This window comes from Mesoplodon mirus, assembly GCF_964341445.2.
Source record: "Mesoplodon mirus genome assembly, chromosome: 7".
Lineage (NCBI taxonomy): Eukaryota > Metazoa > Chordata > Mammalia > Artiodactyla > Ziphiidae > Mesoplodon > Mesoplodon mirus.
The window spans coordinates 83,561,139-83,576,132 of NC_138983.1; the positions used below are offsets into that span (position 1 = coordinate 83,561,139).

Below are 14,994 nucleotides of genomic sequence, written 5' to 3' on the forward strand. Positions count from 1 at the left end.
CTAACCAGTCCCCATCCTGCCTCCCTACTGAACCAGATACTTCCGGTCACTGAGCTTTGCTGGGCGAATTTTGGCTTACGTTCCGCTTAACCTGGGGCCATACTTTAGGTCCTGATCCCGGGAACATTTCTGATCCGGTGTGATAACAGCTGGCAGGCCTTGAGCGTCTACTCTGGCCAGAGACTTTGACTTTTTATACATAGATACTCTCTCAACGCCCTGCACCGCTGAGAAGACCCAGACCCAGGCATACAGAGAAGCCTGGCCGAGGTCACAAAGCTAGGAAGTTGCAGAGCACTGATCTGCCTAAAAAGGAAGCATCCATCTCTGCATCTTCAAAAGCACACACTTGCTTTCCACCTCCCCTCGCCAAGCTTCACTTTTCAGGAAAACGCTCTCGCTCTGGGCTGGTCGCTAGGCAACCCTTGCATGTAATTCCACGAAATGCCCAGAAGAGGGCGCGAGGACTCGCTCTCCCCGGGCACCCACGCGATGGGGCTGAACTTCGCAGAATCTCGAAAGGAAGAGTGACGCGCTCCAGACGAACTCCACCTGTGGCCGTACCCGAGCCCTAGGCTGCACGGAAGGTGACACAACACGGCACCTCTGCACCCCACCCCACCCCACCCCCGCAGGGGCCTGGACTCACCGAGGCTGGGTTTTCGATGACCAGTTCGTAGGTCAGCCCTCTGGACCCAAACCTCAGGATGTCTCCGGGTAGGAGCTTCACAGCCACGTTCTGAATGTGGCACTCATTGACGAACGTGCCGTTGCAGGAATTGAAGTCGTGGAGAACAAAGCTGCTTTCGGCCTCATTATATTCAATGAGTGCGTGATGGTTGTCGACGTCTGCAGACTGAAATGCAGAAGGGGGACAGTCAGAGCCAGGAATATCAGGAATAACAAGGAATAACTAGTGCCACTGACACTGGGGGCCCCAATGTGCTAATCACTTCATCTGGCTGGACGGTCACTGCAATCCTCATTTTAAGAGGAGGATGCTGAGGGTCAGAGAGGTTAAGTGACTTGCCTAAGGCCACACAGCTAGTGAGTGGAGGGTCACCAGAGCCTGACAGCAGACCCAGAATAGATGCCCAGTTTTGGGGTAGGGCGTCAGGCAACACAGAGGCAAGAGGGAACTCGGGGGGAATTGGCCAGGAATTGGCCACTTGATAGTTCTCTGATCCCATGCAAGTATCCTTTTGGTTGTCCCGAGTGGCAAGACAGCAGAAATGGCCCAACACAAACCAGAAAGGTCAGTTGGCAAGTGACAACTGTCCATTTACTGCAAGTGTTAAAGTTCAGGGGAGGTTTTGTAATAATTGTTGTTTGTTCTATTCATTTTTAAAATAACATGTTTTTTGTAATAATGCAGAAAATGAGAACTAGAGAAAAACACAAAGAAGACATTAAAATCACTTAGACTCCCGTCCCCCAGAGGCAGGCACCGAGAACACGGTGGTTCACATCCTTCCAGTCTTTTCTCTATGCTTACAATCTTTTTAAAAAGTTTAAACACAATTGAGCTCACACCACAAAACATAGTTTTATAACTACCTTTTAAAAGCCTTGGTGTACAATGAAGGTTTTTCCCCTGTGCTTAATTATTACTGTTGCTTCTTAAAAGCTAATCAGAATTTATCTAACCAAAGATGATCTATTTTTCAATAGGGGCCCTGGTGTGACCACATTTCCCTCAAAAGAGAGAGACCCCAGACAGTGATTTGTCAGTGGCGTCAGAAACCTCCTGTGTAACCACTTTAATAAGAAGAATGAGCAAAACTCGGCACCAAGGAGGAAATATCACATCCCCCCCTGGCCCCGGCGCCCTGGACTATGGGCTGCAGGGCACGTGCGAAGTCTTCTGTCTTCTCAGGACACTGCCTATGAGCCATCCACTCCAGCCTGAGACTTTGCAACTATTTTCTAAGTTACTCTTCTCAGAGTGCCTCATCCAACTTTCATAGAGAGTACTTGGACTTAGAAATCTATACTAATGTCCCACAATATAATTATAACCAATAGCTTATAGTAATAATAGCTTATAGTATATGAATAGATAATAATATAACTGCATATATTAGTAGAATATATTAATGACACATTATGTGTAATTACACAAATGCCAGGAAATTTGCTAAGTGCTTTACTGCATTATCCCGTTTCATCTTCACAATAATTCAAAGGGATACTTCCTCATTTAAAAAAAAATTTAATTTTTTATTGAAGTCTAGTTGATTTACAATGTTGTGTTAGTTTCAGGTGTACAGCAAAGTGATTCAGTTATACATATATATAATATCTATTCTTTTTCAGATTCTTTTCTATCACAGGTTACTGCAAGATATTGAATATAGTTCCCTGTGCTGTACAGTAGGTCCGATAGTTACTCATTTCTTAGATGAGGAAACTGAGGCATAGAACGATTAAGTGTGCCCACAGTCAGCCACTTTGACTCGCTTGGCTTGTTCCCAGGTTTGCCTGATTCAAATGACTGTGCCTTTACCCACTTTTCAAATTCCTACCAAACACTTTGGCACTTAAAATACTGAAACACAAGAAGAAAGCAGGAGCAGCTCTATTAATTTCAGGCAGAGCCAACTTCAGAGGAAGGAAAGTTATCAGGGATAAAGAGAGGCGATACATAGTGATAAAGGGGTCGATTCTCCAAGCAGACATAACAGTCCTTCATTGTATGTACCCAACAATAGAGCATCAAAGTATGGAAGGCAAAAACTGATAGGACTGCAAGGAGAAGCAGATGAATCCATCATGGTAGCTGGAGACCTCAACAGCCCTCTGTCAGTGACGGGCAGACCCACCAGGCAGAAAATTAGTAAGAATGAAGTTGAACTGAACAGCACTACCATCATCTGGATCTAACTGGCAACCACACAGCTTCATCCCACAGCAACAAAACACACATCCTTCTCAAGCTCCCATGGAACATTCATGAAGCAGACCACATTCCAGGCCACGAAATATACCTCAACAAATGTAAAAGAATAGAAATTATGCAAAGTACGTTTTCAGAACACAATGGAATTAGGCTAGAAACCAATACCAGAAAGACAGCTGGAAAATACCCAAATATTTTCAGATTAAACAACACACCTCTAAATAACAGATGGGTCAAGGAGGGAGTCTCATGGGAAATAAAAATTTATCTTGAGCTAAATGAAAATGAAAATACAACCTATGAAAATTTGCAAGATGCAGTGAAAGCAGTGCTTGGAGGGAAGTTTATGGCATTGAAGGCATACATTTGAAAAGATCTAAGCTTCCACCTTATGAAACTAGAGAAAGAAGAGCAATATAAGCCTACCACAAGCAGAAGAAAAGAAGCAATGACTGAAATAAAAAGCAGGAAAACAAGAGAGAAAAGTCAGCAAAATAAAGAGCTGTTTGGTTTTTTTTTGTAAAGATCAATAAAATTGACAAACCTCTAGCAGGATAACCAAGAAAAAAAGAGAGAAGATACAAATTACTCAGATCAGAAATGAAAGCGATGGCATCACTACTGATCTCATGGACACTGAAGGGATAATAAAGGAATATTATGAATAATTCTATGCCCACAGATTTTATAAGTTAATGAAGTGGACCATTTCCTTGAAAGACACAATCTACTGAAACTCACACAAGGAGAAATAAATACTCTGAAAAGACTCATATCTAGTAAAGAATTTGAATCAATAATGAATAACCTTCCAAAATGGAAAGCACCAGGCCTGGATGGGTTCACTGGTCAACTCTATCAAACATTAAGGAAAGAATGATACCAGTTCTCAATAATCTCTTCCAGAAAATAGAAGAAGAGAGAACACTTCCCAGCTCATTCTGTGAGGCCAAGCTTATTCTAATAGCAAAACCAGATAAAGATATTGCAAAACAGGAAAATTGCAGACCAATACCTCCCATGAACATAGATGCAAAATCCTCAACAAAATATGAGCAAATTGAATCCAGTGATGTATAAAAAGAGTTCTACACCACAGACAAGTGGGATTTATTCCAGGTATGCAAGGCTGGTTCAATATTTGGAAATCAATTAATGTAATCCATCACATCAACAGCGCAGAGAAATCGCATTATCATAACAGTAGATGCAAAAAGAGCATTTGACAAAATTAAACACCATCCATGATAAACTAACAAACCACCAAACCACCACAACAACTCTTGGCAAATTAGGGATGGAGGGGAACTTCCTCAACCTGATAAAGTACATCTATAAAAACCCTAAAGCTAACGTCATATTTAATGGTGAGAAACTAGAAACTTTCCAATTAAGATCAGGAATAAGGTGAAGATGTCCCCTTTCACCACGCATTTTCAACATTGTACTGTATCTCCTAGCTAATGCAACAAGGCAAGAAAAGAGAATAAAAGATAGATTGGGAAGGAAAAAGAAATCTTCTTTGGTGAGGTGTTTGTTCAGATCTTTGCCCATTTTGCAGATGGCATGGTTGTCTATGCAGAAAATCCCAAAGAACCGACAAAAAGCCCTCCTGGAACTAATGAGCAATTATAACCAGGTTGCAGGATACATGATTAATATACAAAAGTCAATTGATTTCCTATATACCAACAATGAACAAGTGGAATATGAAATTAAAAACACAACACCATTTACATTAGCACCAAAAAAAAAAAAAACTGAAGTACTTAGGAATAAATCTAACAAAATACTTAGCTATATGAAGAGGTATATGAAGAAAACTACAAAATGTTGATGAAAGAAATCAAAGTAGTCTAAATAAATGAAGAGATATTTCATGTTTATTTGAAATTCCTTAATGATGTATGATGTTTAACATCTTTTCATATGCTGATTTGACATCTGTAGATTTTCTTTGGTGAGGTGTCTGTTGAGCTCTTTTGCCCATTTTTAAGTTGGGTTGTTTGGTTTCTTATTGTTGACATTTAAGACTCATTTATATTGTTTATTTATTTATTTTATTGAAATGTAGTCGATTTACAATGTTGTATTAATTTCTGCTGTACAGCAAAGTGATTCAGTTATACATATATATACATTCTTTTTAAAATATTCTTTTCCATTATGCTTTATCACAGGATATTGAATATAGTTCCCTGTGCTCTACAGTAGGACCTTGTTGTTTCTCCATCCTGGATGTAACAGCTCACATCTGCTAACCTCAACCCCCCACTCCATCTCTCCCTCAACCCCTTCCCCCTTGGCAACCACAGTCTGTTCTCTATATCCATGAAGACTCATTGATTTTGGATACATGCTTACAGCATCTTTCTTCATAACTGCCAAAAACTGGAAGCAACCAAGATGTCCTTTAAAAGGTAAATGGATAGACAAATTGTGGTACATCCATACAATGAAATACTAGTGATAAAAATAAATGAGTTATCAAATAACAAAAAAGACATGGAGGAATCTTCAATGCATATTGCTTAGTGAAAGAACCTAGTCTGAAAAGGTTACATACCGTATGATTCCAACTGTATGAAATTCTGGAAAAAGTAAAACTATAAGGAGAGTAAAAGATCAGTGCTTGCCAGGGGCACAGGGGCTCTGGGGCTCAGGATGAAGACGAGGGGCACAGGGGATTTTACGGCAGTGAAAATATTTTTTTATGATACTGTAATGGTGGATACTTGTCACTATACATTTGTCAAAACGAAAGAACGTACAATGCAAAGAGTGAACCCTAATGTAAACTATGGACTTAGTTAATAATAGCATATCAATATTGGTTCATCAGTTGTAACAAATGTACCGCACTAATGCATGATGTTAATAATAGGGGAAACTGTGTGTATTGGAGGGGTGGATATATGGGAACTCTCTGTATTCTCTGCTAAAATTCCTGTAAACCTAAAACTGTTCAAAAAAATAAAGTATTAAAAAAATGAAAACACATTAGTTCTTTGGAAAATGTCACCCACATCATCTTCATCACCATTGCCATTGATCTTTGTGTCCTTTGAACCTTTGATAACCCATGAATGAGAGAAAATCTGTGTGTTACATTTTGTTTGTCTCTTGCCAGGCTTCACTGCTTTCAGTTCCTCAAAAACTGTCAAGCCATTATTAAGAAATCAAAGCAAGCAGGAAGTTTTAAATGACTCCACAAATTTGGGTGAGCATCTGCCACATGTCAGGCCAGGAGACAGCTTCGTAGTTCGGCCCTATAATATCACTCGCTCCCTTTACTTGCAAAAATTGCTAAATGCTGCTCCTGCACAGACGCCCTGCTGCTAATACAGACTGACTGTATAAGCTCCATCCTACTCAGCTGTCCAACTATGAGATGAACTGTTATTTATTTATTATTATTTTTATTATTATCCTTATCATCATCTAACATATTGTGAGGGCATCCTGTGAACTGGGCCCTGCTGAAGCATTTTGTGTGCATTTTTATCATTTAATCTGCATGACAGCCCTAAACAGGGTCTCTATTATTATCTCCATCTTAGAGATGAAGAAGCTGAGACTCAAATGGTGAAGTGAGAGGACAGCATTACATTGATACCAAACCCAGACAAAGACACTACAAGAAAACTACAGACCAGTATCTCTTATGAACACTGATACCACAGTCCTCAACAAAATAGGAGGAAACCAAATTCAACAGCACATTAAAAGGATCATACACTATGACCAAGTGGGATTTATTCTTGGAATGCAGACTTGATGGTTCAACATATGAAAATTAATCCACGTAATACATCACATTAACAGAAAGAAGGAAAAAAATGATCATCTCGATTGATGTACAAAAAGCATTTGACAAAATGCAACACTCTTTCATGATAAAAGCACTCAACAAACAGGGAATAGAGGGAAATTACCTCAACATAATAAAGGTCAAATATGAAAGGCCCACAGGTAGCATCATACTCAAAGGTGAAAGACTGAAAGCTTTTCCTCTAATTTCAAGAATAAGATAAGGATACCTGCTTTTGCCACTTCTATTCAACAAAGTACTGGAAGTCCTAGCCAGAGCAATTAGGCAAGACAAAGAAATAAAGGCATCCAAATTCGAAAGGAAGAAGTAAAATTATCTCTGTTCACAGGCAACATGATCTTACATGTACAAAATCCTAAAGAGTCCATGAAAAACCACAACCCTCCTAGAACTAATAAATAACATTCACTAGCAAAATCGTAGGACACAAAATCAACACACAAACATCAGTTGTGTTTCTATATGCTCACAATGAACAATCTGAAAAGGAAGTTAAGAAAATAATTTCATTTACAATAGCATCAAAATGAATAACATATTTTGGGATAAATTTAACCAAGGTGGTAAAAGATGTGTACACTGAAAACTACAAAGTGCTGCTGAAAGAAATTAAAGACACAAATAAATGGAAAGACACCCTGTATTCGTGGGTTGGAAGACTTAATATTGTTAAGATGTCATTACTACACAGCAGGATCTACAGATTCAAAATCCCAACAGCAGTTTTGGCAGAAATAGAAAAATCCATCCTAAAATTCATATGGAATCTCAGTGGGCCCCAAATAGCCAAAATAATCTTGAGAAAGAAAAGCAAAGCTGGAGGTCTCACACTTCCTGATTTCAAAACTTACTGCATACAAAGGTACAGCAATCAAAACAGTGTGATACTGACATAAGCTCAGGCACATAGGCCAATAGAATAGAATAGAGAGCACAGAAATAAAACTTTGCATATATGGTCCAATGATTTTTGACAAGGGTGCCAAGATTATTCAATGGGGAAAGAGCAGTATTTTCAACAAATGATGCTGGGAAAGACTGCAAAAGAATTAATTTGAACTCTTACCTTACACCATGTATAAAAATTAACTCAAAGTGGATCAAAGACTTAAACATAGTCTAAAACTATAAAACTTTTAGAGGAAAACACAGGAGGAAAGCTTTATGACATTGGATTTGGCAATGCATTTTTGGATATGATACCAAAAGCATAGGCAGCAAAAGTAAAAATAGATAAATTCAACTATATCAAAAATTAAAACTTCTGTGAATCAAAGGACACAATAAACAGGGTGAAAGGCCATCTAGAGAATGGGAGAAAATAGTTGCAAATCACAAATCTGAAAAAGGGTTAATATGAAGAATATATAGAGAACTATAACTCAACAACAACAACAAAAAAGAACCCCCAAATAACTTGATCAAATATGGGCATAGAACTGGAATAGACATTTCTCCAAAGAAGATATATAAATGTCCAACAAGCATATAAAAAGATGCTCAACATTACTAGTCATTAGGGAAATTCAAATCAAAACCACAGTGAGATACCACCTCATACCCATTAGGATGGCTACTATCAAAAACAAACAAACAGCAACAGAAAATAACAAGTGTTGGCAAGGATGTAGAGTAGGGGAACACTTATGCACTGCTGAGAATGTAAAATGGTGCAGCTGATAGGAAAAACAGTAGAGCGGCTTCTCAAACAATTTAGAATAAAATTATCATATGATCCAGCAAGTCCACTTCCGGGTATATACCCCAAAGAATTGAAAGCAGGAACTTAAAGAGTTATTTGTACACTCATGTTTATAGTAGCATTATTCACAATTGCCAAAAGGTGGAAGCCACCCAAGTGCCCACTGACCGATGATTGGATAAGCAAAATGTGGTCCATCCATACAGTGGAATATTATTCAGTGTAGGAGGAAGGGAATTCTGACACATGCTACAACATGGATGAACCGTGAGGACATTATGTGAAGTAAGTGTCACAAAAAGGCAAATTTTGTATGATTCCACTATGTGAGGTACATAAAGTAGTCAAGCTCATAGAAACAAAATAGAACGGGGGTTGCCAGGAGCTGGGGAAGGGGAAACGGGGAATTGTTGTTTAATGGGTACAGTTTCAGTTTTGCAAGATGAAAAATTCTGAGGCTGGTTGCACAACAATGTGAATAACTTACAACTACTGATCTGTACACTTAAAAGTGGTTAAGATGGTAAACTTTATATGTATTTTACCACGATTTAAAAAATGGCTAAGATGAAGGGACTCACTCAACATCAGGATGCTGGCATAAGGCAATGTCAGGGTTTGAACCCAAGTCTAATTCCAAAACTTGTACCTTTGATTTGTACCCTGTGATTTTCAGAGTAGAGAGTGATTTAATAATGAGAGAGGAGACAGGCAGGACCTAATATAGAAAACAAGTGCATTTTTTAAGGCTCCTGCATTGAAAATGTCTTTAAAAAGTATATAGTGAGTCCATAAAATATTGAGACGTTTAAACTTCTATTAACAATGACCATCTGCTCTGATGACCCCTGTGCTTTAAGGAAGCCTCCTCGGGAAGCTGACTTAGTTATGACGTTGCCCTGAGGTTCGCTGACATTGTCGCTGAGGTTCGACGTGTACCTGGAACCGTCCTTTGGAGCTAGGTTTCAACCTTGCATCACCTGGCACTGGGAAGCCCCATCTCAGACCATAACCTTGCGCTCCCGGCCTTCCTTATCCTCTGTCTCGTCCTCTCCTTGAGTCACGTAGCCTTTGCTCCCTGTTTGCTCCCTATGGGTAATGCCCTACGCTCACCCAGCCTGGGCCCTGCTCAAGCTCACCAGCTCCTTCAAGTCCATCCCGGCCCCCAAACCCTCCTGCCACCCTCACACTTCTGTCCTGAGGCTGGCCCAGTGCCCTTTGGGCCCCCCAGCCAGCAGGTCCCTGCTCTCAGGCTTTTCATTCTACTTTGACAACAGCCTCCTAGGTCTTCACCTCCTGCACCTGCCAGCATTCTCCGTCTGCTTCTCCCGACCCTCCTCCATCCCTTTACACGGTGCCCTCTGCCCAGCAGGCCCACCTGTGCAGCTACATCCATGGGCTGATGGGCTCCTTGTCTCTGGTTTCTTGTTGGGTTTGGCCAATGGGGGGTTAGAGATCAGAGCAGGGAGGAGAGAGGTTGGGGTACTTACTCCCCTGGCTTCCTTTCTGTGGGGCCACACAGCTTCCCTCAGAGGGACTCTACCCAGCCCTCGGGGTCTCCGGGACCCAGGAAATGCCCCTGCCCCTCACCCCTCAGCTCTGGGGGTGGGAACAGTCCTCACTCATACTAGCTCTGGGCCCTGCACTATCCTTTGTGGTTTCTCTGAGCCCTGCCCACTCCCTATGGAGTCCCTTCAGGAAACTCCTCTCCATCACTCCACACCCCTGTGAATGTGCCTTCAGCTCCCTGCCAGGACCTGGACTTCCCAGGCATGGAGAAGCTCCTAGATGGGACCTTCAAGACTTCTCCTAGCTGCCAAGGGCCTCCGGGTGGTCCTGCCTTCATCCCACCCTGGTCTGGTCCCTCTCCTCAACCATCTCCTCTTCTGCATCCTCACCTTGACAGTGTAACTTCCGTCTAACCTGTGAACGTGCTCACCACCCCCTTGGCCTGGAAACACCGCCCCTTCCCCCTTCCTTTCCTTTATTGTCAAATGGCTTCAAGAGGTTCCTCTCCCGCTGGGTCCTCAACCCACTGCCATTGCCCTCGGGGGCCTCTTCGGGCTCTCGGCCTCCCTGTGACATGTGACACAGTTGTCAGAGAGAGGCACGTGGCCTGGTGGTTCAGGGGTTGGGGGAGCAGGGCAACGTGGTGGTTACTAGACTGGGCTCGAGCCCAGCTCTCCTACTTCCTAGCAGGGTGACCTTGGGCAAGTGATACCTCAGCTTCCTCATCTGTAAGGTAACAAAAGGACAGTCTTATAAGTTACTGGTGACGTATAAATGATATAATACATACTAAAGCACTTAGAAGAGAACATAGGGCAAATGGGAAATGTTCTCTATTATGAGCAAGAGGATGGGCTCTCGAGTTAGAAAGCCTTGAGTTCAAGTCCCACCTCTACTACCTTCCAGCTGTGCAGCCTGGGGCACGGTTCTTTGCTTCTCTTTGGTTGCTCCCTGAGCAGCAAAAATGAGTTTGATAAGCTGGGCTTCGTAGGATCGACAAAAGGTACTGCTTGGTGACATGTTCAAAGGAGTGGGATAACATTTTTGAAATTAACTTGTGTGTGTGTGTTTGTGTGTGTGTGTGTGTGTGTTTTATCTATTTCTTTTAACCTTTTGGTTCTAGGCTATCCCATCCCCCAGCCCCATCCCCCCACTGCCTCCAGAAAGGGATGTAGTGCAGAAATAGTAAAAAAAAAATGGGGTTTTCAAAAGAATAAGGATATGAGGAAACGGCCAGGCGCTGGTGAGACGACGGGTCTGGGATTGGAAGGAAAGAAGAAGCTTCTCTGCTTCCCTGTCAGCTGGATCCTTCCTCCCCGGTCTCCCCGGGAGAGCCCTGTGGACCGGCAAGGCCTCAGGAGAGGCTGGTCCTGAAATCAGACTGCCCGAGCGTGGTGCCCAGTGCCCCAGCCTCCCTCTGTGACCTCAGGCAGGATACTCAGCCTATCTGTGCCTCAACGCCCTCATCTGTAAAGTGGGGCAAACAACACTAACCTCCTAAGGATGAAATGAGTTAATACACTCGAAAGTGCCCAGAACAGTACCTGGCACAAAGCAAGCTGTCTCTGTGATGAATACCCTCAGCCTGGCAGCAGCGCTCCCTCACCTCTCTGACTGCTTCCAGGTCTCCACGCCGGTCTCCTCTCCCCTCAGATGTCCGTTTCCTCTGCACTCTGTCCATGAGCTGGGGCCACTGTGCCACCCCCTCGATTCGCAGGTGTGTATTTCCAACCCCTGGTTCATCTCAAGGCCCCAAACTGCCTGGCCGCTTCCGGGATGTTGAGGTGCTCACTCAACCAGTCCTGCTTCCTGCCCTCTTGGTAACGGTATTATCACCTGCCAGCTCATCCAGCCATCTTTCTCCGTGGCCTGTGGCATTGATCCTACTGATTCTTCCAGAAAGCTCTCAGACCAGTCCCAAAGCAACGGTCCAGTCAGGTGGTAGTATTAATGTGGTGGGCAGAATGGTCTCCCAAAGATGCCCATGCCCTGATCCCCAGAACCTGGGAATATGCTCCATGACATGGCCAAAGGGACTGTGATGATGTCAAGGTTACTAATCAGTGCTCTTAAAAGAGGGAGACTAAGGACTTCCCTGGTGTTGCAGTGGTTAAGAATCCGCCTCCCAATGCAAGAGACACGGGTTCGAGCCCTGGTCCGGGAAGATCCCACATGCCATGGAGCAACGAAGCCCGTGTGCCACAACTACCGAACCTGCGCTCCAGAGCCCACGAGCCACAACTACTGAGCCCACGTGCCACAACTACTGAATCCGCGTGCCTAGAGCCCGTGCTCCACAACAAGAGAAGCCACTGCAGTGAGAAGCCCGTGCACCGCAACAAAGAGTAACCCTCGCTCACTGCAACTAGAGAAAGCCTGTGCTCAGCAACGGAGACCAAACCCAGCCAAAAACTTTTTAAAAATTTTTTAAAAAGTGGGAGACTATCCTGGGTTATCCAGGTGGGACTAATTGAACTCCACCAGTCCTTATAAGCAGAGAACTTACTCTGGCTGGATTGGAGAGATAAGTGGTGTTTCTTGCTGGGCCCCCACTTAACAGCCCCAATGCTCCTCTTCCTGGGAAAGCACCAGGTCAACGTTTCCTCTTTACCCAAATCCCCCCCTAGATGGCACCACCTCAGTCTGTTGCATGAATGAGGATCAGGAGAACATTGATCTCACATTTCACTGACAACCCCCATTCTCCATTCCACAGGGTGGAATTTCCCTAGCTTACTCAATTCTCTTGTTATCTCAGTTAACTGAGAATTTCCAATTTAGATATTAGATGTTCCCAAAGCTAAATTTACACTCAAAAAGTGAAGCTTTTGTTTTTAGAAGGTTGAGTCAGCTCAGTCTGAAACTCAGCCCCACCTCCCCCGTCTAGCTGTGTGATTTGGGCCAGTTCCTTAACCTTTCTGAGTCCCATGTCCATGTCATCAAATGAGGATAATAACGATAATAGTAGTTCTCACCTGCACAGGATTTGTTTTGTGGATATAATTCTATAAATATATATACAGAACATACATAGATGATGTATAAAGCCATGTGAGATGCAGTAAGTAGTCCATAAATGTATGCTGTAGCTGTTTGTATTATGTATGCTATTCAAAAGATTATGGGGGCTTCCCTGGTGGCGCAGTGGTTGAGAGTCCGCCTGCCGATGCAGGGGACGCGGGTTCGTGCCCCTGTCCGGGAGGATCCCACATGCCGCGGAGTGGCTGGGCCCGTGAGCCATGGCCGCTGGGCCTGCGCTTCCAGAGCCTGTGCTCCGCAACGGGAGAGGCCACAACAGTGAGAGGCCCGCGTAATGCAAAAAAAAAAAAAAAAAAAAAAAGATTATGATCTTTCTTTCATCTCACATCCATCAGAATGGCTAGTATAAAAAAAAAAAAGGGAAATAACAAGTGTTGGTGAGGACGCAGGGAAAGTGGAACCCTTGTGCCCTGTTGTGAGAATGTAACTTGGTGCCGCCACTATAGAAAACAGCATGGCAGTTCCTCAAACAATTAAAAATAAACTTATCATATGATCCAGCAAGTCTACTTTTGGGTATATATCCCAAAGAACTGAAAGCAGGGCCTTGAAGAGATATTTATACACCCATGTTCATAGCATTGTTTGCAACAGCCAAAAGGTGGAAACAACCCAAGTGTCCATCAGTAGATGAATGAATAAACAAAATGTGGTGAATCCACACAATGGAATATTATTCAGCCTTAAAAAAGGAAGGAAATTCGGACACATGCTACAGCATGGATGAACATAGACATTATACTCAGTGAAAGAAGCCAGTCATGAAAAGACAAATACTGTTATGATTCTACTTATATGAGATACCCAGAGTAGCCAAGGTCATAGAGACAGAAAGCAGAACGGTGGTTGCTGGGGGCTGGGATGGGGGGACAAGGGGAGTTGTTGTTTCATGGGTGCAGTTTCAGTTCTGCAAGATTCAAAGAGTTCTGGAGATGGATGGGGGTGATGGCTGCACAACAGTGTGAATATATTTAATGCCACTGAACTGCACACTTAATAAAAGTGGTTAAGATGGTAAATTTTATGTTATGCATATCTTACCACAATAAAAAAAAATGAGAAAAATGAGATCACGATCTAGCCCTTTCCTCTGAACTTTTTCCTCTTGGAAGCCCTCCACCTGCTGGTGAGAAACTAGTCCCATCAATTGCTGTGCTGGGTACTGACCAATGAAATCAGCCGCCAGTTCCCAAACAGGGGACAAAACATTCCCTGAGGACTGGTGAGACCAAACAGGTGAACCCCCAGAGCAAGGAGCACTTGTGGAGAAGCCAGGGGTGAGGTGGGGGTGAGGGGGGAGGATGGGAGCACGACCCAGGCAGGAGGACAAGTGCGATGCAGATGGGGAGCCAGCAAGTGCACCCTCCCAGGCCTGTTTCAGTCCGTGGATTTCCCCACAGAGAGTCCACCTGTCACCTTATGTCTCAAAATGCAGGTGTTCGCTTAGAATAACAGAAATGTGAATTAAAATGACACAGGTACCATACTTCACCCCGTAGATCAGTGAAGATCCAATGGGGGGTCAGCACCCTAGGCTGGGGAGGGAGTGGGAGACGGGTGTCCACTGCTGGCAGGACACCACATCCGGAAACCTCTGGTGGACAATTTGGCCATGCCCATCAGAGTTACAGCTGTATGTGTCCTTTGACAGAGCAGACATACCTGCACGTCCGTGAAATGATGCAAATAATAGGAGAATCCCAGCAGCCTTGTTTAATAATAATAAACAAGATTATGGTGTAGGCTCTGGTTCTTTCCTGAGAGGCAGCCCAGAACTGGCAGGGGCCAGGAAAAGGGACGAGAGTCATCCGGCTGGATGGGATCTGGGGTGTGTGTATGAGATCAGTCTGGCTTCACGACCCTCAGATCCCACGCTAGAAGGGCTGACACAGGCTGGAGAGATGGCTCCACCCATGAGAAAGGAGATGGCTGGCAGGACACTGATCACCGAGGGTGAGGGGTGGACACCAGCATTTCATCCCCCTGTCATGTCTGTTCTTTCTTTTTCTCTTC

At 43.5% G+C, this 14,994-nt stretch overlaps 2 protein-coding genes across 2 annotated transcripts in view; both read right to left on the reverse strand.

The window, feature by feature from the left end:
- Positions 1 to 14,994, reverse strand: part of LOC309807688 (forkhead-associated domain-containing protein 1-like) — a 323,120-nt gene that overhangs the window by 171,044 nt on the left and 137,082 nt on the right. The gene's annotated exons all lie outside the window — the stretch shown is intronic.
- Positions 1 to 14,994, reverse strand: part of LOC309808016 (forkhead-associated domain-containing protein 1-like) — a gene marked incomplete at both ends in the record, with an annotated part of 87,678 nt that overhangs the window by 67,023 nt on the left and 5,661 nt on the right. Inside the window, one exon of the mRNA XM_082628030.1 lies at positions 650 to 856. Coding sequence (XP_082484156.1) covers positions 650 to 856 — 207 coding nt within the window. The remainder of the gene's footprint in view (positions 1 to 649; positions 857 to 14,994) is intronic.